The sequence below is a fragment of the Anastrepha obliqua genome, chromosome 5 (genome assembly GCF_027943255.1).
Source record: "Anastrepha obliqua isolate idAnaObli1 chromosome 5, idAnaObli1_1.0, whole genome shotgun sequence".
Classification (NCBI taxonomy): Eukaryota; Metazoa; Arthropoda; class Insecta; order Diptera; family Tephritidae; genus Anastrepha; species Anastrepha obliqua.
This window is the reverse complement of record NC_072896.1, coordinates 57,865,374-57,888,688: the sequence shown is the minus strand read 5'-3', so window position 1 is coordinate 57,888,688 and position 23,315 is coordinate 57,865,374. Positions and strand designations below refer to the sequence as shown.

Below are 23,315 nucleotides of genomic sequence, written 5' to 3'. Positions count from 1 at the left end.
TATGACATTACTACTCCAAACATTCTTCAAAGTTTACATATTTATCGTGAAGAAGTGCAGCAATGAGCAACATTTAGAAATTAGTATTAAAAATTATTATTGAAATTCTGAGTCCGCAGCCACAACTTAAAGTTACAATATTTACGTCGATTAAGATCTTAGCCTACACGCTTTTAAAATCAAACTAAGTCAAAAAGAGAATCCTTTTAAGTATTTGAAGGCATGCACCTTCAACGGTTGTAAACTGCAACGTACATCTCACGCTCCATTTGCAAAATTCCAAAATGACAGAAGCCATAATGCATAATAATAATATGTATTATCTGTAATATCTGCTAAATGCGGTTCTCATTAGTCTCCGCAAACCTTAAGAGCTTTGGGCCATTTACGATAACAACTTATGTATTATTTACCTTGATTCTTCACTTTTTTTGTCGAAAGTGTAAAGCTCCTTGCAGTAGGGGAATGTGAAAGTTAGAAAAGACAGTCTTCGTCTACATGAATTCGTCCACTTATTACCTACTTACTTTGCATACACTCAGTAAATTCTAAAAAGTTTTATTTTTATTTTAAACAATAGTTTGTATAAGATTTGAATATTGTGGGAATATTATATTATATTTTGAATAGTTCACATATTTTAGTATATCCAATCAACTGGTACCCACTGTTCTTCATGGCTCATTTGATCGAGTACTTTCACTACTTGTTGAAAAGTATTATCAAAGTCATCATTTACAATAACCATATCGAAATATTTTCCATATCGTCGTTGAACAAACGAGCTTTCCTCGACGGTGGCAATCAAATCATCTTCCTGAAAATATAACAAACACAACCAAAGGATATGTAATTAAAAGTAAAACTAATATTAGCACGTAGATGTGTAGATTAATAATGTATTATTGAGCACAAGCAAAGAATAAATCAATATAAGGCGTTTTTCAATAGGTGCGCTTCAACTTTTTTCCGATAGGGAGGGCGAACGACGCAATATTTTTTATTTTTCGCTTGTCATTTGTAAACTTCATTAGTATACATTTCATCATGGAACGCTACACACTTGAGCAACGATTGCAAATCGCGCAAATTTTTTATGAAAATAATCGTTCTGTTGCTGCTACTTTAAGGGGGGGGTAGGGTTTAGCGCTAAAAAAAAAACACTTTTTTTTTTGAATTTTTTACAGAAATATGGCTTAAGATACTTTAATAAAATCAGTTGCATGTTATTGTACATCTTTTCAATAAGTTTTTAAAAAATATTAATAATAAAATATTGACAAATAAGCCCATGACAGAGTTTTTTTGGAGATATTTTTTTCGAGAGGTGCTCTGCGGTGCCAATCGGCATTCGTCGTAGAATCATCTGAAACTAAAAAAGTCGAATTTTTCAGTTAAAGTATGACGTAATGCTCCCCCCTACATTAATAAAAATTTTTTTTTTCATTTTTGTAGTTTTGGTGGCAAAAAAACGTAAAACGAGCATTTTTGGCGAAAAATTTCGCCATATTTGTAAGTGAAAAACAACCTTAAAAAAAAAAAATAAAAAAAACAGTGTAGGGGGGAGGTATTTTTGATTTAGAAAACGTGTGCCAAATTTGAAAAGAATCGGTTGAATAGTTTCGGAGTTGTGATTGGCACCGACTTTTAAGAAGTCGTTTCGGGAAACACGCGTTTGAAAAAATGACTCTGAGAAATTATCGATGCTCCGCATTCGAGGTAGAGTGCCTACAAAGGCTATAACTTTGAGAGTTCTGCTCCGATCCACTTAAAATTTTGACACAACATTCTTGAAATGATTTACTATAAGATGAGTGAAGAAAAAAAATTCGATTTTGTGACCCTACCACCCCCTTAAGAGCATTACGGCCATTTTACGGTCTTCAGTGATGAAGCTCACTTTTGGCTCAATGGCTTTGTCAACAAGCAAAATATGCGTTACTGGGCAGAAAGCAATCCACACGTGATTCATGAGGCACCGTTGCATCCCGAAAAAATCACTGTTTGGTGCGGTTTACATGCCGGCGGCGTAATTGGCCCATATTTTTTCGTTGACGAGAACGATCGCCACGTTACTGTGAATGGAAATCGATACCGCGACATGATAAACGATTATTTTTGGCCGCAATTGAATGGTATGGACTTAGACGACATGTGGTTTCAACAGAACGGGGCCACAAGCCACACAGCACACGCTACAATTGATTTGTTGAAGAGTAAGTTCGATGAGCGCATTATTTCCAGAAATGGACCGGTCGAATGGCCGCCGCACTCGTGTGATTTGACGCCTCTAGACTATTTTCTTTGGGGTTATGTGAAGTCATTGGTCTACAGTAACAAGCCGGCGACGATTTGTGAGCTCAGAGCCAATATTGAACGCGAAATTGCTGGAATTTCGGCCGATTTATGCAAAAGAGTGGTCGAAAATTGGGTTCAACGATTGGACTTCGTAAAACATGCACGCGGTGGTCATGCAAAAGAAATCGAATTTCATACTCGATAATAAAAAAAAATTAGTTAAAAAAGTCAAACCGTTTGTGTTTTATTCAAAAAAAAAAAAAAAAGTTGAAGCGCTCTTATGCACATATAAAGTGTCTGCCAAAAGATGTCAGGGTAAAAAATTCCTAGATGGTACCTTTACTTATGTCGTCTTTGACATTTGTCAAGTAGACAGATATACAATTTTACACGATAGAACAACACGTTAAAATTATTGAAGATTATTATGAAAATAGTCGATCTTTAAAAACAACATAACGAAAAATTCCTAATATATTTTGTGGAAATGATTTGACAATTGAAAGGTTGGTGAACAAATTTCAAGAAACTAGTTCTGTCGAGGATAGAAAAAGGACGGACGGGCCAAAAACGTTCTGTTGAAAATATTGCTGCTGCAGTGCAAAGTGTTGCTGAACAACCTTCAACATCGATATCCCGACGTTCTTAACTATTAGGCATTCATAAAACGACTGTTTGGCGGAATTTACCTGTAGACGTGCTCATGGTGGATATTTAAATGAAGTCCTTTTTTACATATAATTATGAAGAGCCGTATTTTAAATAAAAATAGTAAAACCTGAAAGCATCTAAATGTTTACATGCTTACAGATTCACACCACAAATAAGAGAAGCAGCTCAGACAAACACCCAATAGAGGGTGTAAACGCTAACTATATATATAGTGTACTATCTCGTAAGTAGACTGAAAAATTTGCCCGCTTAAGGGAGGGGTCTCCTTAAGAGAGGTGTCCTTAGGAGCGAGTAAACTGTATATAGATATATATATGTTCCCCAAATATTTTTGTTTTCGTCGAGAAAAATAGGGTTATGGACTGTTTAAGTGCGTGAGGAGAGATTTTGTGGTCTCGTATAACTGAGCTTTACTTTGAGAAAAATGCGCTTGCGTTTATGAATGAAATAGTTGTTGCTGTATTGAGGAACATTTTAGAATGCTTGGCAACAAAGCTTACTCGGCGCATAGGGCTGTTTTAGCGCTTATGAAATTATTTTATTTTTGTTTGGAATTTTGACTGATGGACGAAAAATTTTGTTGAATACCTAATGAATTAAGGGCATCTATTTTTATTACAATATGCATTAATATGTATGCATAGTTTGTAATATATATAGCATACATACATGTTTAGTATAAAATTATCTACTTTTATGTGACAAAAATATTAAAATAAAATAACTATAATGTATTTAATATAAAAGCCCTACAAAAATAAAAATAGGCAAATAGACATGCACGAGTATATGTGCATGTATGCAGTACCTGGGCGGAAACAAATCGGCACGGTACTTGCTTCTTGTGCATTTCTTTTTGTGTATACGAACAAACACATAGTTTCTCGCATTTATAACTTGTTGCGATGATGTGCCCACTGGCCGTTTGATAAAAATTGAGTGATTGTGACTCATATTACTTACTCAAAGTTTATTACTACGAAATGCTTTTGTGTGTGCTAATGTGTATGTATTTAGCATTTTGTGTGTTGCGTTTGATCAGTTCTTTTAAATAAGTGTATGTGTGTGTGTTAGGTGTGTATGACTATAACAGTCCTGTAACTTCGTCGGATACAAATATTGATTCCAAAAGCTGGCAGTTCACCAACTCTAACTTAACCAAATAATCATTATTTATTGAATATTAATTAAGTAAATAAAACGACCGCCGTAGCCGAATGGGTTGGTGCGTGATCACCATTCGGAATTCACTGAGAGGTCGTTGGTTCGAATCTCGGTGAAAGCAAAATTAATAAAAACATTTTTCTAATAGCGGTCGCCCCTCGGCAGGCAATGGCAAACCTCCGAGTGTATTTCTGCCATGAAAAAGCTCCTCATAAAAATATCTGCCGTTCGGAGTCGGCTTGAAACTGTAGGTCCCTCCATTTGTGGAACAACATCAAAACGCACACCACAAATAGGAGGAGGAGCTCGGCCAAACACCTAACAGAAGTGTACGCGCCAATTATTTATTTTTTTTTTATTTTTAAATAAAACGAATAATATCGGGTGTTTTTTAAGAGCTTAAGAACTAAAAATGACAATACAAAACATAAATATTATTGGAAGAATTTTTTTTTATTATAATCAGATAGATAATTTCATGGCACTTATTTTTTTGGATATAATATCCGGGCATATGTCCGCTGCGGCCACGAGTTATATGATCCGTTCGATCAGTCCAATTTTTGGTTACTTTTTCCAATAAATCTAAATGAGCCCACGAGCTGCACGAGCTGTATTTTATAGAAATGTAAGCCAAGAAACGTACGTCAAATTTTCCACGTAGTCGAAGGACAAAGGCCAAACAAACTTCGCTCTATGCACTTTGCGAACAGATTTTTTTTGTTTTTGTAAAGTAAATTTCCATAATTTAGGCGCGTTGTTCCGGCGGTAAACGATTCATGATGGCTTGCCAAACCTTACTGAACAGAAATCTCAACACAGTTTGCCATTATCAGCTGTCAAACTGAAGTTATCGATATCAATAGTTCTCATGCATCTAAAAAAACATCCGATATATACGATTCTGTATTCTATACCTCCTCAGCCCAAAACCTTTTTTCTAAACCAGAATCGAATGTTGTTGTGGTTGTTGTAGCAGCATAAACATTGCCCATTCTTACATACCGGGAATGCTGCTGGAGTGACAATCCTTGGCCGGATATAAATCCGGGTCGTTTCGGTAACATAGAACCGACTGCCGTGGAAACGCCCAGAATCGAATAGCATACACCAATTCACAATTCACCACACCACATCAATTATTGTGCGGTTTATTCTTGAAGCAACTCTTTTTTGTTCTGACTTTAGCCTACCTATACTAATATTAAAGCGGGAGTTATTATTCCCATCTTATTCAAAAGGGTTTTTTTTGAAACCCTCATATTGGTTTTTGTAATGTATGATTCAAATTTTAATTTGAGTAAAAGTTTAACTAGAATCTTCAACTTCGCATCGGAATTTTGAGAAAATTGGAATTAAAAATACTCAAATAGTGTTGTACATATATAGTATAGTTACGAATCATTTAATATATTTCTGTTGTTAGGTTTTATTTTTGCATTACCTCATATAAAGAAGCAAGTGATTCCAAAGTGCGAGCACGTCTTGAGCTAAAACGAATTGAAGTTTGTCGATCAAACTGAAAAAGATAATACAATTTTTTTTATTATTTCACCATAAAGATTATATGTTAAAAGAATACGAATAGTAAAAAGGAAAAGAGCTAATGAATACATAAAGTTTACTCAAATGAAAAGAGAAATGCTGAAACAGTTCATTAGGATATCAGGCAATGAGATTCAGTAATATGAAATTTCTTAAAAACCCTAACCTCTTGTCGAAGTTTCTAAAACAGAATCAGCATCATATTCAGATGCATTTATTACCCAAAGTCCTTAAGAATTTTCATAGTCTAGGGTATTTGCTATGGTCCAAGTTCTTAAAGTAAAATGTTCCTTTCAGAGTCATTTACAGACGTGGATCCAGAAAACATATTCCCAGCGACATAACCTAATTCGAAACAATCAACAACAAGACAAATCTAATTCTGCAAACATAGTAAGACATTTTTCAAAATTTCATTGAATAACACCGAAAGGCAATATCGCACAATATCTCAAAATACATTTTATATATTATATATATGTATGTAATATATATACAATATATATAATTGGCGCTTAGGGATAATCAGAGATTGATGCCTACAAGAATTAGTTAATTTCAATTTATTATAAAAATATTTGGGCACTTTGAATTCTATGAGTTTATAGATACATATACAAACTATATATCATAGATAATTGGTGAAAATAAATAGTCAAGTTTGCTATACACTAGGTCAGAGTACGCAATGTGTGGTACAATGAGTTAAACAGCTAACTTTCGCATTGTCTCTAAAGGCGTAAACGACACAGACATTCTTAATCTATGTAAAACGAAATACACATTACTCACAATTTTATTTATATGGTCTTCTTCTTCTTCTTCTTCTTCTTATTTATATGGTCAGAACAGCTTAATATGGAATTAAAAACGAAGTCTAAATTTCTAATTTTCTCAGAAAACGTAAGTTACTAACAAACAGTTTTAGAAAATCTTTAACATGCTACTAACGGGCAACACATATGGTAGGACTTTGCAGCATTTAGGCAATTATCACGGACCCATTGGGAAATTGCAGACAAGTCACATTTTATTATATATCACAAGCCCTCAACAAGACCAACACGGCTAGACAAAGAAAATTGAATGTCGTCAGCATAACCGTGAAGTACTGACCCACAAAAATCCATCATTTGCAATAAATAAAAGAGGTCCAAGTAGGGAATCTTGCGGTACACCTTTTGAGTTCTTTCCGAAAGGTAACTGTCCATAAGATTAAGAGCTATTAGAGAAACCTAAGTACACATCTAGTGCACAAAATATTAGGTCTTGATCAGAGATAAAACTTTTTTATATTATAATGAGGTCTATTAAACTAGGATTTGAATTTTGAATCTTTATGGTACAAACTATACCAAGACTTGCAGCAGCAGATACATGGTTCTGTAATTTATTGGCACATAAATCATTTATGAGAAGATTTACATTATAAATGCAATAGTAAGTTTTAGAATTAAATCAAAACCAAAGGAGCCGCTGAAGAGATTATCATGCAAGCCAAAGGTGACTTGTCTAAAGAAGGGGGGAGCTAACATATCGTATCCAATGGAAGTTATACCAAAAAAGTTTGAATATTCGTCTTGAAATTTTCTCACAGCCACCTGATTTCTATAGTATTTGCCTTGCATTCCCAAATTGCCATTTGACTCCCTACGTGACTTTTGGAAAATTTTCGAAGCACCAACTGGTACAGCACTGCCGACTTCCGACTCCTTAGGTGATTAGGCAGTTGTCCGCAGAAATGCAGGAAAACCACAACACGGCCATACACACACACCAACGTCAAGTAGGGAATTAAGGTTCGCAGAAAAAAGGTTTCACACAATGCCAAATAAATTGACAATATGTTAGATAAAACTAAGGAGAGCTCGTTTAATTTTCATAGTTTTGTTCGAACAACAACAAAGCATTTTTAAAGTGATTATAAATAGTATCGTAGAATTGGTTGCGATTTACTGTGATTTGTGTTGTGCTCTCAAGTCGTAAGGTGTACGTAGAAAATTTAAATCGTTATAAAAAATGTCGTGCCTTTGTTATGTGGAAAAAATGCGCAGCAAAGTCAGGAAAAAATTATAAAAAATCAAAGGTATTTTTAACAACTTCAAACATGCACTTTATTGTTCTAAATCCTGATTGGCTTTTTCGTTGTTCACTCGGTAGACATAAGTATAGAGTTTCTATCGTTATTTGCTTCTAAATATCTTACCGTCAAATTTTTAGTAGAACCTGTTGCACGTCGTTCAGAATATATGTTTCGAAGTTGCTCCATTCCGGGAGCCGCAATAAAAATAACAAACGGCATTAAGTCTTGGCTATTATGCAAGAATTTCAAGGTGCTAGGAGCGCAATCTAAGATACACATGCGACCTGAGAAAATCAATATGCTTTAGTAAGTATCGACAAAAGGCATAAAAAAACATACCACTTTTAATCACTTCTTTTACAGAATCCAAATGTACTCCATATAAATGTCCATTATGTTCACCATACTCTAAAAATTCATTTCGTTTAATTTGCTCTTCCATTGTTTCTCTATTAGTAAAATAATAACCGACTCCGTTTTCTTCTAGTGGTCGCTTAGGCCTGGTTGTATCTAGTATTTTAAAAATTAGAATTTTTTTATAATTTATAAACAAGATTGTTTATTTTATTGTAAACTAACGTGGTAAAATAAAACCAAAGCGTTCCGGATCACTATTAACAAGACGATTTTTTAGAGTACGTCTACCAACTCCTGGAACACCAATCAAAACAAGAGTCTTCCTTCGGAATGGCGGCATTCTAGTCACTTCTTCATATAACATCAAATCAGCTTTATCAAACTCGCAGTTTGCTATGGACTTATACATAGTGGTTTTCTTACGCTTTGAAACCTTTTTGAAAAATTAACAAAAAACTCTTATCTTGATCAATACATTATTAATACTATATAAATTACTCTTGTTCCACATATGCCGATCTTGTGAGCAAAATCAGCTTCAGGTACAACGAAAGCTTTACGTCTTTCTTCTAATTCCTGTGAAGGTATCAAACCAATTCGTTCCGTTTCATCTTGTAAATTTTTTGCTTGCCACCAATTCGGATCCTTTACACTCAATATCTGTAGAAAATACTGTAAGTGAAATCATATCATAAATTTTTATATGAACAAACCTGTAAAATATCTCCCGATTTAAAAGGCAATCCAATATCCTTGCAAGGCAACAATGAGTCTTCCGACGGATTGTAATTAAATAAAGATCGCATAAAACACTAAAAATGAAAATTTTTAAAAGAAAAAGATATGAAATAAACTCAAAACATGAAATATAATATTTAGATACACATACATAGCATGAGGTGGGATAATATGCAACACTTTCTTTGATGATCACGGAACATATCCAAAGTGGTTTGTATTTAAAAAATTTCAAAAAATAGTTTACCACGGCTCTGTAACGCTCTTCTGTTCTCTGGCCCCATAGGGGGTTCGAGAGTTGCATAGCGAAACCGAGCGGACTAAATCTTGTGAAGGGAGGTCCAAATCTGCTGAAGGCGCTTTGAGTAAATATTGTACTTCAAAGTGGCCGACCATGGAACCTTATCGTGCGAAAGGCAGCCTCCGTGGTGGAGGCTGAGCGCGATCACGGATAAAAGGATCTCCTTGAAGTAGGGAAAGCGACGGGAAACACATTCTCCGCCTCGAAATAGGCCTCCAATAGACAAAGGTCTCTGGGCAACACCCAGAATGAGTGTCAAGAGACCTCGGCATTCGGTCCACCCACTACCTTGACGGAAAGAAATCTCCGGACAACTGGATCGGTTCTAATGAGTCTCTGTAAAGTATATAAGGCTATCTTTACGATACTGGCATCGACTATTCTCAGTGGAGCTCATGAGGCTGCTAAAGCTCTTTGACCGCTATTTATGGTAGTTAAACGGCCATTCAGGAGGCTAGAGTTCGTGAAGGTGGTAATGAATTGTCGACAAATGGCTTGTTGAAGAGGGTCGCATGTTTTGAAGAGGGTTGCAGTGGGTTTAGAAATAAAGTACAAGAGCAATGAAATTTCCTCTGGCGGTTGGGGAAGCTTCGGAATGTAGCAGTTAAAAACAGAGGAAATGGATACCAGTCAGTTGCTTCCCTTATTTACTCTCCTGCGCCGAGAGAATTCTTCCAGTACCTCATGCACGATATCGTATTTCTTTCGACATTCATAGCTTGTTCGAGAATTTCAGTTTTTGCGAGCAAAATTTCGACTGAAAGCTCAAATTATTTTAAGTGAAATTGCTAAATTTCGGTTATCAGTGCTAATCGCTTACAAGGGCTTCATGTTTGATTAGGATGTTGGGGCAGAAATTGTTACCCTTCATTACCTACCACCTATATGGCAAGTTAAATTTTATATATATGTACATATATAATTGGCACTCAATAGGAGGAGGGGCTCGGCCAAACACCCAAAGAGGAGTACACCCGCCAAGTTTTGGTCGAGTTTTTTTAAGTTGTTATCAGGATAAAGGTATTTACCCAAAAGCGGTCGTGGCATCACCCAGTTTTCAACATTTTACTTGCGTCGTATTTCTTTTTTTTGGGTTAGTTATTTGAGTAATTTTGTTTAATTTTGCACATATAGACAATACACGTTTTCTTCCTTTTGGAAAATTACAGTTAATGGGCGTTATTATTAACCGGTTTCACGCCTTTTTCATACCGAACAACCTTGGACAAAATGTAATATGTGTGTCAAACTCGTTGTACAAAAGCAATACATAATTGTTATAAAAATGGATTCTACATAGTTCAGTTTCATTACAATCATTATCATAAAAGATCATCTGCCGCTCGGAGTCGGCGTAAAATGTCGACATATCACCTTGATCGAAAAGTTTCCGGAATATATTCAGAAAATTTAAAATATAAGCTTATTCCTCAAAAGTGATATTATCGTCTTCAAAGTACTCCCCATGAACTGCAACGCGCTTATGCCAGCATGTGAACCAACTCTCAAAACTTTTCCGGCACTCTATTTTCGGTAGAGCCATCGAAGACGTCTTCGATGTTTCCATTACTTCCTTTCGGCTGTTAAAGCGCGTTGTTTGCCTCGATCAAACAGAAAAAATTGCAGGGAGCCATATCAGGTGGACTCGATTTCTAGAAAGCTGTTTTTAAAGCTATTGATTTAAGTAAGATCTAAAAAGTTATCTACAAATTACGAATCCGCGAAGCTGCTAATATCTTTTTTAATATAGGCCCATGCAATATTTGGTAAATCACAGTTAAATATGTTGTCCGAAAGCTTACACAGGAGAACCGTTAAATTGTCGGCACGTGTCTTGTAGAGAGTATAAGCACTGGTCGGTGGAATATAGGACGCGCAAACATAAAAGTAAATATACATATTGCCATGTACCGAAACGCAAAATTGGTCAAGAAGTGAGTCTTCATTTACCAAATACACAAGCGATGAGCAGACGACGCTTAACAGAAATTAAAATTCCACAACCTCTTGACAATCCAGTTTTCTTAGAATCACGAATTTTCCGGCATACGTAGAAAAGGTTGGAGTCAAATATTCATTCATTCATCCGATGGTCAACTTGTAGCTCACTACTACAACAGACAAGCGATCAACTGCAACAACATCAACAGGCCGAGAGTTAGGCGTGAGAGTTTGATGATTTGTTTTACAACAGTAGGGGCAAATTCTTCGGTTCGATGATTATGTATTGCCTTTAATTCACTTTTTTTTTTTTGTTCTATTTTGGTTATGAGCAACTGTACATATCCATTCTATCAAGAATGATCGGGAATTGTTCATTTAAAGAGCGCGGATTACACATATGTCTAAATTTTTTTTTTACTGGAATGTTGATACAACTGTCGTCTATAGTGTCGCACAGTTTGAGCGTGATTGTTTTTGGCATTTAATTATATGAGTGTGCTCTGCGATTTTCACTATTGATGAAAATATCGAACAAAGAATTTGTTTAAAATTTTTGAACGTTAAGTTGTGAACGGGGTTTCGTGTGCCGAATCGTTGAAAACGTTGCGAGTGTGCTTTATCAAAAACACGGGTTATACCACTATAAGGCTTTTGCAGAGGGCCGAGAAGTCGTGGAAGATTCGACCCGATCTGGTCGCCAACCAACGTCTTCAACGGATAAAAACGTCGACAATGTGAAGTAAATGGTGCTGGAAAACCATGATTTAAGTTTGAGAGATGTAGCTCGTGACCTTTGCGTGTCTTACGAATCAATTCGCAACATTTTACACCATCAATTGGGCATGAGACGCGTGACTGCTCGTCTCGTTCCAAGAGAGTTGAATTTTTTTCAAAAAATTCATTGGAAGAAGGTGGCTGAAGACATGCTTGACCAAGTGAATTCGGACCCAACGTTTATCCAGCGCATCATAACAGGTGATGAGACATGGGTATATGTCAAACTCATGTCATGCAAACCAAATTCGTTTCCTTTGATGATCATGGTACAGGTGATGAGACATGGGTATATGAGTTTGACATGCAAACCAAATTCGTTTCCTTTGATGATCATGGTGTTGTGCACTCGGAATTCGTTCCAAGTGGTTCTACGGTAAATAGAGAATATTATTTGGAAGTTACGCGACGTTTGAAAGAGAATGTGCGTAGGAAACGACCAATTTGTGGAAAGAAAACTCATGGGTTTTGCACCATGATAACGCACCTCACAAGACTGATATTGTGAGCACTGTTTTGACCAAAAACTCGACAAATATCATCGAACAAACACCTTATTCACCGGATTTAGTCCCCTGTGATTTTTTTCCCAAAACTTAAATTGCCACTCCACGGACGCCGTTTTGAGTTGATAGAGGTCATTCAGGAGAATTCGTTGAAGAAGCTGAAGCACGTGTTTAAAAGGTGCTTTAATGACTGAACTAATCGTTGGCATACGTGTATTGCTTGAAGGCGACAAAATAAATGTTGATGATAAAACAATCATTTTACGTTTTATTGAACAATTCCCGGGACTTTTTTGACAGAATGTATCCGCATTTTAATTCCTTCCAGTATAATTTGTAAAACATTTGCCGAAGGACTGTCACTTGCACTGAACTCTTGAGTTCCACCATGCTCAAGCATTTGATGATGCGACGAGTTTTTGCATTCAGAGTCGATGGATTAGGCAAACTCACTGGGCTCTCCATCTCACTGGCCAACAAAAAGTGAGAACGGATAAACTTTCGCCGGATAGCCGTACAGTTCTTACAAAAACAAATTGAGGATAGAGCTAATCGGAAACACTAAATCAGCTGGAAAATATTTACGCAGTGTAAATGGAAAAATCCATTGCAATTTTATTACAGTACATACATATATTGTAATACTATAATAGAGGAATTTCGTGGGCATCCTCGTGGGGCACTATCCCCGAGTCCTCTTTGCGTCAGCTGTATGGAGGATGAGATGGAATCATCTCAGCACCTGCTCTTTAGCTGCCCAGCTCTGGCGGGGCTAAGATTCAAGCATCTTGGTTCTCACTTCTTTTCTGCACCTGTGGGCAAAAAGTAAGGTGAATTTGGTTGTAAAATTAAAAATCTTTATTCTTGTAAATCAATTTCATCCCCTTCAAAATAATCCCCTCTCGATGAAATACACTTATGCCAACGATTTTCCCAATCCCCGAAACATGCCAAATAGTCCATTTCCAGTATAGCCATCAGCACCTTCTTCGATTCAGCTTTTTTCTCCTCAATTGACTCGAAACGCGTTCCCCGGAGTGGTCTCTTGAGTTTTGGGAATATCCAGAATTCACACGGAGCCAAATCAGGCGAATACGGTGGTTGCGGAACGATATGCGTGGAATTTTTGGCGAAATGGTCACGAAGAACGAGTGCAGTGTGAGACGGTGCATTATCGTGATGCAAAAACCAAGAGTTTTTGGCCCATAATTCTGGTCTTTTTAGACGAATTGCTTCACGTAAACGACGCATAACGCTCAATAATATTCTTATTAAAAGTTTGGCCAGGTGGAAGGAATTCATAGTGCACCACACCACGAAAATCGAAAAAAACTGTCATCATGACCTTTATTTTTGAACGACTTTGACGTGCTCTTTTCGGTCTGGCCCCGCCTTTAGCACGATATGCGCTTGATTGGTCGGTTGTTTCATAAATCCAAGTCTCATCTCCCGTAATGATGCATTTGAGCTTGTCCTGATAGTCTGAAAGCATTGTTTCACACACATCAACGCGACGACTTTTTTCCAAGAAATTGAGAGTTTTCGGTACCAAACGAGATTTGACTTTTCGTAGGCCCAAATGGTCTTTCAAAATGGTTTTCACAGATCCTTCTGATATTCCGATCATATCAGTAAGGTCTTTAACAGTCAACCGACGATTTTTGAGCACTAACTCCTTCACTTTATTGACGTGTTGGTCATCTGTTGACGTCGATGGTCGTCCGGAGCGCTCCAAGTCATCAACACGTTCTCGACCCTCTTTGAAGTCTTTGTACCACTTATAAACATTTTTCTGCGACATGGTCTAATCACCAAATGCCTTCTGCAACATTCTAAACGTTTCCGCAGCCGAAATTTCATTCCGCAAATAAAATTTGATGGCACTTCTCTGCTCAATCAAATCAGACATTGTAAAAATGGAAAAATGCACTCTTGGGCGTTTGGTAAACACAAGCGTAAATATATTACAGATACTGACATTCACATGAAAGTTGGCCCAGATGTTATTAACAGTGCTGCCAACTCATGAAAAAAATAACTAGAGCGAAATTGTAATCCCGCGATCTTTGACAAATAAATTCACCTTACTTTTTGCCCACAGTAGTAGCAGGTCTTGATATCAAAATTCTGATGAACTTCATCAGCAGCATAAAGAGGCTAACACAACCCCAAATCAGTCACCGTTCATAGTCCACATATACTCAACCCTCCCCACCCCTCCTCCTCTTTTTCCCCTCTTGCAATGGTATCACAAAGGATGAACCAAACTTCCAAGTGGGCAACCATTACTACCTACCTACCTATAATAGGAGTCACAAAATTTACTTGATGACTCAGACACAATATGTATTTGTATAAATAAACATGTGGACAAAAACTAACATTGTTAGTGTACCGCCCGTAATGGGCCGCCTTTTAACTGTATGTAAAAAAATTTGGTAAATGTACAGGTTTAATCAAACTTATTTTTATTATTCATGACTAATACTCACCGTCAATTTCTTTCCTGGTTTTTCATTTATATCATCGTAGTTCGGGGAAGAAGATTCTCGAACTTCATCATCTACATGTGGTGCAATTTTTAAAGTAAGATTGTCCTTCGCGCGATTTACTTCAATTTGCAAAGCTTCCGGTGTGTTAACCGGAGCTCCATTAACCTCCAGAATAACATCACCTGGATGCAAAAGTCCTTGCTTAGCGATAGCGCCGCCCGAGAGAATACGCGCCACCACCAATAGCTTTTGTGGATTGACTTCAACGGTAAATCCCAAGGGTTTATTTTCAACTCGTCGAAGCCCAACTATTCTCACTGCTTCCACTGTCATTTTATTAGAAAGTATTTCAGAAGGAAAAAGATAATAGCTTTTATTAAAGGGCATCAATTCCAATTTATTTGATGATTGGTCCAAATGTTTGTAGAGACACTGATATACTTGTCCTATTTCATCATGAGCACGCAATAGACCCTTATGTAATTCAGAATAAATAAAACGCATGTTATTTTTTATTATTTTCAATTACTCCGACTTTTACTAGTAGTCAATAAAACTTAAACAACATATGTTTACTATATTTATATCAGTTGTTTTTATATTCGCGACTTGCTAACGCTTTGCGAATCGAATACGCCTAGTAATTAGTGCAGTTTAAATAAATATTATATATTTATTTTTTCAAGCAAATAGTAAGGAATATGTTATATTAATAAACCGATGTTCCAGGTAGCTAGTTCTTTAATAGATATACTTAAGCGTAATAATTATTTACTACTCTAAGAAATAAAAAAAATATTGAATAAAGTATGGAAGTCTCACCCTGATATGCGGATGTATAAGTATCTTCGCAAGTTCTCGTGACTCCAAGCGACGTGATGGCGAACACTTTCTAATAATATCGTCACAGATTTGTTTATTATTCAAATTTACGGGCAGTATTGTGTCAGCAGTTGCCTGAAAAAGTGAAAATCTTTTTAAGTAAATTTTGGGCTACAATAGGTTCACATAAATATAATTATATTATCTACTTTTTCGTGCTTAACTCTCAACCCATAATTTAAATGCGAGATTACCCATACAAAATCTGAGATTATAAAATAATCTTACATTATATCCATCTTCTTTTACCTGCAACCCTGTTTTTTTCTGTGTTATGGATAATTATTTTAAGGGGTTACATGGGTTTCGTCGGGTAAAAAAAGGCATATTTTCAATATTTTTTTTCTATGTAAAAAATTATTTATTTAATTCAAACCTTTTTCTGTTTTATAGATACATATTTAAAGAATAATTTCTGAAATTTTCAAAAAAAAAAAAATTAAAACTCCTCCATTGTGACGTCATCTCCGGTGACCCCTCGAAAAAAAGGTGCGTCCGCGTTGTCAGCATAACTCCTGACAGGCTCATCAAAAATGCAAAAACAAAAATAAGTGCTTTAGTTAAGACCATAAACTCGTGCTTGAACGAAGGAAAGAAAAACAAAGTAAAAATTGGAATTTTGGCAGACATTCTTGCAAAAAAATTAAAATTTCGGTCAAATTTGCTTGACATTTTGTGTTTTTTTAAATAGTTGTGATTGAAAAAATAAAATCCTTCGTTCGAAAATTGTATTTCGAACACCTGTGTAAAATTTCAGCAAGATCGGTTGAGTAGTTTTCGAGAACATTTGACAACCGACTTTGATAACACAGTTCCGAGAAAAACGCGTTTAAGGTTCTGAATAACAATAAAAGTGGCTTGGAGCGCACACATTCCAAAGGCTGTATCTCCGAATTTATTATTCGTATCGACTTGAAAATTTAGGATAATGTTCCTGAGATGTTGTAGAAATAGAAAAAAAATAAATCGATTTTTTAAACCAACGAACCCCTGTAACAACCCCTTAACGAATGTAAAAAGAAACGTCAAAGTAATAACTAAATGAAATGACCGCCGGCAAAGAATGGGAAATTCTAGAGTTAGGCACATGTGACTGGGACAATATACAGGGTGTGCTAAAAAATATTAGAAAAGAATAATTTACACAACCATTGCATGTATGTAATTGCGATATTTTACAGAATTTGGCATTCATTATTTGAAAAAGAAATAATAAGAAACAAATTAAATAGTTTTACCTTGGGTTTATTCGCTTTTCTTAGTTTTAAATATATATATACATATGTATTTTCAAATAACGATAACAAAAAAAAATATAACGCACGAAGATAAAAGCTGTATTATAATTAATGTATATACATATATTAAAAGCATAGAAACAATCAAAGCAAACGTAGCAGTATTGCGGCTATCGCTCATGTTACTTCGCTGTCTTCTGAACAACGACTGATTGTACGAGTGTGTAAATACGTGTGAAATGAAAGGGCTGAAATCTGCTATCGAGCCCCCAATGACGTGGCAGTCGAAGTTATGCGGAAAAGATTTTAGTGGTGCGGCCAAGATCAGACCGTTAACCGGCTCTCAGCGAATTCGAAAGAATCAGTTGATTGGCTAACGTAGCAGGCGGTTTGTGTACGAAAAAACCGAGATTGTATTGGTGATATGCGAAAAAAATCAATACAGTATACGCCCATGTTACTTTTTTGCTATCTGAAGAACGACTGATTGGACGAGTTTATGAATACGGGTAAATGAGCGTTCAGAATTCCGCAGCCAAGTCCCCTATGACGTCGCAGCCGAATTTACTTTCACAACTCTATTTCCATTTCGGACGGCCAAACCTGGTATATATCATCATTCGGTAGACAAAAGCGCAAAAGTTTGCACGTTCGCAGATGCGCCACACTTGCTTAAATGAAGAATATTATATGGCGTTACGATATCCAATATTTGTTTGAGCATTTCCCAGGCCTTTAGACATTACAAGGAACATATATTGTGATTCCCTTATATACATTTCAAGACCCTTCCATCGTTAAGTAAAGCTCCATGGAATTCGAGAGCGATACTTGTACGAAAGCACAGACGGACAGCACAAACCTAATTTTTTTATTGTTATGGTTTTCGCTTGCCGATAGGTTTGGTTTTATGTTTTTGCTTAAGATGACAACATGATTTGTTAAGACCAAGGATTTCTTCAGGGTTTTCCAGTGTGACATTAGCTTGTATCTAAAACATGCAATTTAGTTTCTGAAACATGCAATATATAAGTAATTTCTAAAACATGCAATAAGCATTTCAAAAGAAAAATGTTTTTGTAAGAGAAAAAAATTTAAGGATATGTTCCAGTTTCAAATGTTTTGTCCGCCATATACCAAAAGACTAAGAATGATGTCTCACACATTTTTGAAGTACTTAATTAACATCTGTGGTTCTTTTCTTTGAATAGTTTTTGAGGATGTAAAATATTCTTAACTCTTATGCAAGCGTTTTGCAAATGTCAGCTTTTACATTAATACACTTTAACATTTTATTTTGCTTCGAAAATACAAACCTTCATAATAGGCGTTCGTAGAAGTGAATTTATTCGCCGACAAAACGAATGCGCGCCAGGTTGCGAATTTTTCTGAAATATAAAGTGAGGTACAAGTTTTTAACAGATTAAAAAATTACTTAAAGTGGTGTTGTTAAGCATTAAAAAATTTTGCGAGAATTCGTCTACATAATGCCTTTGATATTTCAAGTTTGACTTTAATTTGCAAATATCACCACTAGAAAATTTAAATAAAATATTTTAAATTAACTGATATAGATATGCACTTTTTTGATATATCGTATTATTTTTTGTCTTTAAGCTAATGTAATAAAGAACGCGAGTATGTTTGACAATAAAACCACATTTAAATAACTAAATAACGAGGACTTTAATTCTTGGCTGGAAACATTTCATTAGAACTTACAGAAATTTCAATAAGTGCATTGAAAACGGAGAATCGCATAGACGATTGGCTGTATTTTTGAAAAAAAAAAAATTAAACTTTGGGTAGTGGCCGCAGAAGTTCCCGCAGGTGAGAACTAATAATTTTTCAAAGAAGTTGTCGTCAGAAAATATATCACCATTAATTCTTTGAAAATCTTCCAGATCTGTCCATTTAAAATTCGGAAAGTTTTATTTAAAGGCTTTTAAACGAAATTTACGAGCAATATATATATCCATACTCCAAGCCATATTCTTCCAGCTCATCTCTATTTTCGTCAAAACCACGGAAGATTTCGTCGAAGTCTTGTCAACTTCGAGACCTTCGAAAAACAGGTTAACAATTTAGTTGTTATCCAAAGACAATCACTCCGTCTCGTCCTTTTCTACGTTTCCTCCGCGGCCTAAAATTTCAGTATTTTGAGCTGTTTACATAAAATATTGGGTAGTCGAAAAAGTCTTTTCTTTATTTATAATGAACTTTATTAAACCAAATATGTACCATTTTGGTCGACCACCTTTTGCCATTTTTCTTCTAGAGACATTATTCCATCAGTGTAAAACTTTTGTGGTTTCTCGGCGGAAAACTGCGACAAGTAATTTTCACAGGCTTCTCTTGAAGCCAACTTTACTCCATTATGCGAGTTTTGCATTGACCGAAACAAATGGTAGTCCGATGGTGCAAGGTCAGGGCTATATGGTGGATACATCAAAACTTCCCAGCCAAGCTCTCCCAGTTTTTGCCGAGTCATCAAAGATGTGTGTGGCCTAGCGTTATCCTGATGTAAGACGACGCCCTCTCTGCTGATCAGTTCTGGCCGTTTTTTGCATGCTTCAATCTCATCAGTTGTTGACAGTAAAGTGTAGAATCAATCGTTCGAGCAGGCTGGAGCAGCTCATAGTGGATGATTCCTTTCCAATCCCACCAAACACACAGCATAACCTTTCGAGGCGTCAATCCTGGCTTTGCGACCATTTGTTGAGCTTCACCACCCTTGCACCATGATCTTTTTCGCACATTATTGTCGTATTTGATCCACTTTTCGTCTCCTGTTACCATTTGCTGCAGAAATGGTTCGATTTCATTTCGTTTCAGCAAAGAATCGGAGATGTTAATTCGGTCCATTAAATTTTTCACATACAATTCATGTGGTACCCAAACATCGAGCTTCTTTTTGTAACCAGCCTTTTTTAAATGGTTCAAAACCGTTTGATGATGAATGTTTAATGCCTTGGCGATGTCATGACAGCTTATGCGACGGTCCTGGTCAATAGTTTCCATAAATTCATCGACTTTTTCAACAATAGGTCGACCGGAGCGAGGTGCATCTTTCACATCGAAATTTCCAGAACGGAGGCGAGCGAACCATTGTTGTGCTATACGAACTGATACAGCATCGTCTCCGTAAACTTCACAAATTGCATTGGTGGCTTGCGTGGCACTCTTCCCTTTTTTATACAAAAATTTCAAAATATAGCGAATTTCTTCATTATTTTCACTAATTTTTGAACAGCTATAACTTTTTTTCAACTTCTCCGAATTTAATTTTTTTTTTTTTGGTTAAATGAAGCTTAAAATGTCACCTTTCTATCACCATATGATATGATCTGTGTAGCATAAGAATTACCTCCATCCAACCGCTCGTCTCGACTTTCTTTCAGACTTTTGTAGACTTCTATAATTCTCTTCGCGTCTAATTCGTACGGCGGCTACTATACTACTGTCAATAAACTGTCAGTACTTTTTACGGTAACCCAACAACCAGAACTACGAACTGGTTGAAGTAGAAAAAGTATATAAGTACTCACAAAGATCTTCACCAATACATTAACACACCCAGACTTAGAAAACGCAGTTGACGCATTTGAGCCAACCATCACATCGGTAGCAAGCGGCGCCACTCTCCACATTAGCCCTAAATACGACTGCCGTAGCCGAATGAGTTGGTGCGTAACTACCATTCGGAGTTCACAGAGAGAACATAAGTTCGAATCTCCCTGAAACACCAAAATTAAGAAAAACATTTTTCTAATAGCGGTTGCCCCTCTGCAGGCAATAGCAATGGAAAACCTCCGAGTGTATCTCTGCCATAAAAAAGCTCCTCATAAAAAAAAATCTGTCGGAAACTGATCCGACAATACGAAAAAAATCAAAGGCTTTTGCTGAGCATCTACGGAACGTCGTCTGTAGTTTTGTATATTTCTGATATTCCTACAAATGTCCGAGCAACGATATCTATGTTCGCCGACGTTACCGCAATATCTTGTCACTCCATACAGGCAATAGCGACTTTAACAAAACCACTTGTGAGCCATAGAACAAAGGCTTGCGATGTGGCGCATACAAATGAACGAGTAAAAATTCAAGCAAGTTACCTTTACGCTAAGCATACACAATTGCCTACCATTGATATTAAAAAACGTACGGACTGTGAAACTTATCTGGGGTCCATTTAGACAGGCGAGGGACTTGGCGTAAGTACTTCGAACGTAAAAAAGCTCAACAAAATCTAAAAGCGTGTAGTTTTCACTGGTTGATTAACTTTTACTCGCCGCTTTGCTTGGACTACGAAGTTATGCTATATACCACTATGTTAAGGTCAATCTGGACCTATAGGTCTGAGACAAGAATTATAGAAATAAGATTGCGCCCATCAGAGTGTGTGACGTCATCCTAGCCTAGATGTGCATTGTTGCCAACTCTTTGCAATAAATTTAGTGCTTTTTTATACTCAAAATGCGAAAATTTTTAAGTTGGTGTTTGTTTCTTTTTTTAGTTTGAAACTATTATGATAAAAATTATTTTGACATATTGAAACTGAAATGGATAACCCTGTTTAAACGTTAGAAAGTGCTTGTTTAACTAATATAGAGATCTTCATGGGGAAATGGCTTTGGGTTAACAAATTTAAAAACTTGAACTACAAATAACTCGAAAATTATCCTTTTATTCAAAGAAAATAGCACACCAGCCCTCCAACACTATCACTTTTACACCAGAATCAGATGTTCTCATTTCAAAGCCAACACAAATGAAGTGCATAAAATGTATGACACTTTGGTATAGTATATCAATATAACGCCCATCACCGTGTTAACATCATTAACGAAAACGCATCTACCGTATACTTAATTTTGTGACTATCTTACATACTTGACGAATATTTCTTGCGTTGAACTTATCAACAAAAGCTTTAAACCAACTATAACAACCATTGAATATTCTTCCTATAATAATGTTTTTATTTCTCAGTAAATAAAAAAATAGTAGCCACACCCAACAACGTCCTATTCTTGTCACTGCACAAGAAGGAAACATGAGTATAAAATAATAACAGAACGTATTTGCACTTTAGTTTCTTTATTAAATGCTGACGTCTCAGGAATATTTACCTCTAAATTACAGTTCGGAACCAACTCAGCTAAGTAAAGTGAGTGAAACTAATTTCAAAGCTAAAATGATATCTAGTAATGAACGATAAAAATGTCCACAATATCGATAATTTATTCTTACATTTGAACTAAAGCAACACAATCTATTTTGCCTTTAAACACTCCCATATCTATTGCTCGTCAAAAATTATAAGAATTTAGCCAGGGTGCTGACTACATATACCGCTTTAATTTTTTTTTTTTTGCTAAATTGTATTTCTACCCCATCTACCACAGTAAGCTTAAAATCTACCGCATTTTATGATATCCAATATTTTCAATAAGCAGTAACTTTCATTAATATATTTATTATTTTTTAAATTGTTCTCGTTAACATGAGCAACTTGTAGTACAATACTACACTTTTAATGAATAAGTACATAAATATAGTCCTTTTTACGTCTATGGCATAAGCAATGACAAAGTACAATATACAATATTATTATTTCCAACAAAGGCGGACAAATTTTATTTTATCATATTTTGTTACAATATTTAAAAATGAAACATGACAGACACTTTGATATAATAAGTTTGCATTTAAAAATTTGTCCAAGTACATACATAAGTCGGAGTATTTCTTGACACAGCTATGTAACAATTAAGTTCGCCGTAGCCAAATGATTGGTGCTTAACTACTTTTCGGTAATCCACAAGTTCGAAACTAGGGATATGAAATACCAAATACTAGAAAAACAGTTTTCTAATGGAGGCAGGGCATCGGCAGGTGTTGATAAACCTCCGAGTGTATTGAAAAAGCTCCTCTTAAGAACCATCTACCATTCGGAGGCATCATAAAACTGTAGATCCTCACATTTGTGAATAAACAGCCAGATGTACACCACATATAGAAACAAACAGATAAAACACCCAACAAAAGGTAAGTATTGTAAGAATTGAAATGAGTATGAGTTTGTTTGTCTGCTGCATGTGTAATAAATTTTAAAGTATTGCACTTTTAAAAAACTAACAAATAATTATTAACAACAAAAAAACAATAGGCATTTTTTTATTCTTATCTGCCACTAAAAATGTTTACAGTGTGCATACTAGTTGAAATGCTGGCGGAATTTAGTTTATATCTCAGTAATTAAAAACTCAACATCGCAGAATGTTTGAGTTGTTGTAGACATATTCGCTCAAATCTAAA

The 23,315-nt window shown here is 35.8% G+C and overlaps 1 protein-coding gene across 2 annotated transcripts; it reads right to left on the bottom strand.

Annotated features, from left to right (window-relative positions):
* Positions 1-546: 546 nt before the first annotated feature.
* Positions 547-22,237, bottom strand: LOC129246801 (protein PALS2). Of its 2 annotated transcripts, XM_054885420.1 has the most exons (11): positions 22,127-22,210; positions 18,311-18,382; positions 15,697-15,831; positions 14,875-15,348; positions 8,833-8,931; positions 8,618-8,779; positions 8,342-8,552; positions 8,102-8,272; positions 7,886-8,046; positions 5,579-5,653; positions 547-817 (listed from the first exon to the last, which is right to left on the bottom strand). In XM_054885420.1, exons 2-11 carry the CDS (start codon positions 18,314-18,316, stop codon positions 641-643), a joined length of 1,671 nt encoding a protein of 556 aa, XP_054741395.1. In that variant the 5' UTR covers positions 18,317-18,382; positions 22,127-22,210; the 3' UTR covers positions 547-640. The 2 variants fall into 2 exon arrangements, with proteins under 2 accessions (XP_054741395.1, XP_054741396.1); XM_054885421.1 differs by lacking the exon at positions 18,311-18,382 and having other exon boundaries at positions 22,127-22,237.
* Between the last annotated feature and the right edge of the window lie 1,078 nt (positions 22,238-23,315).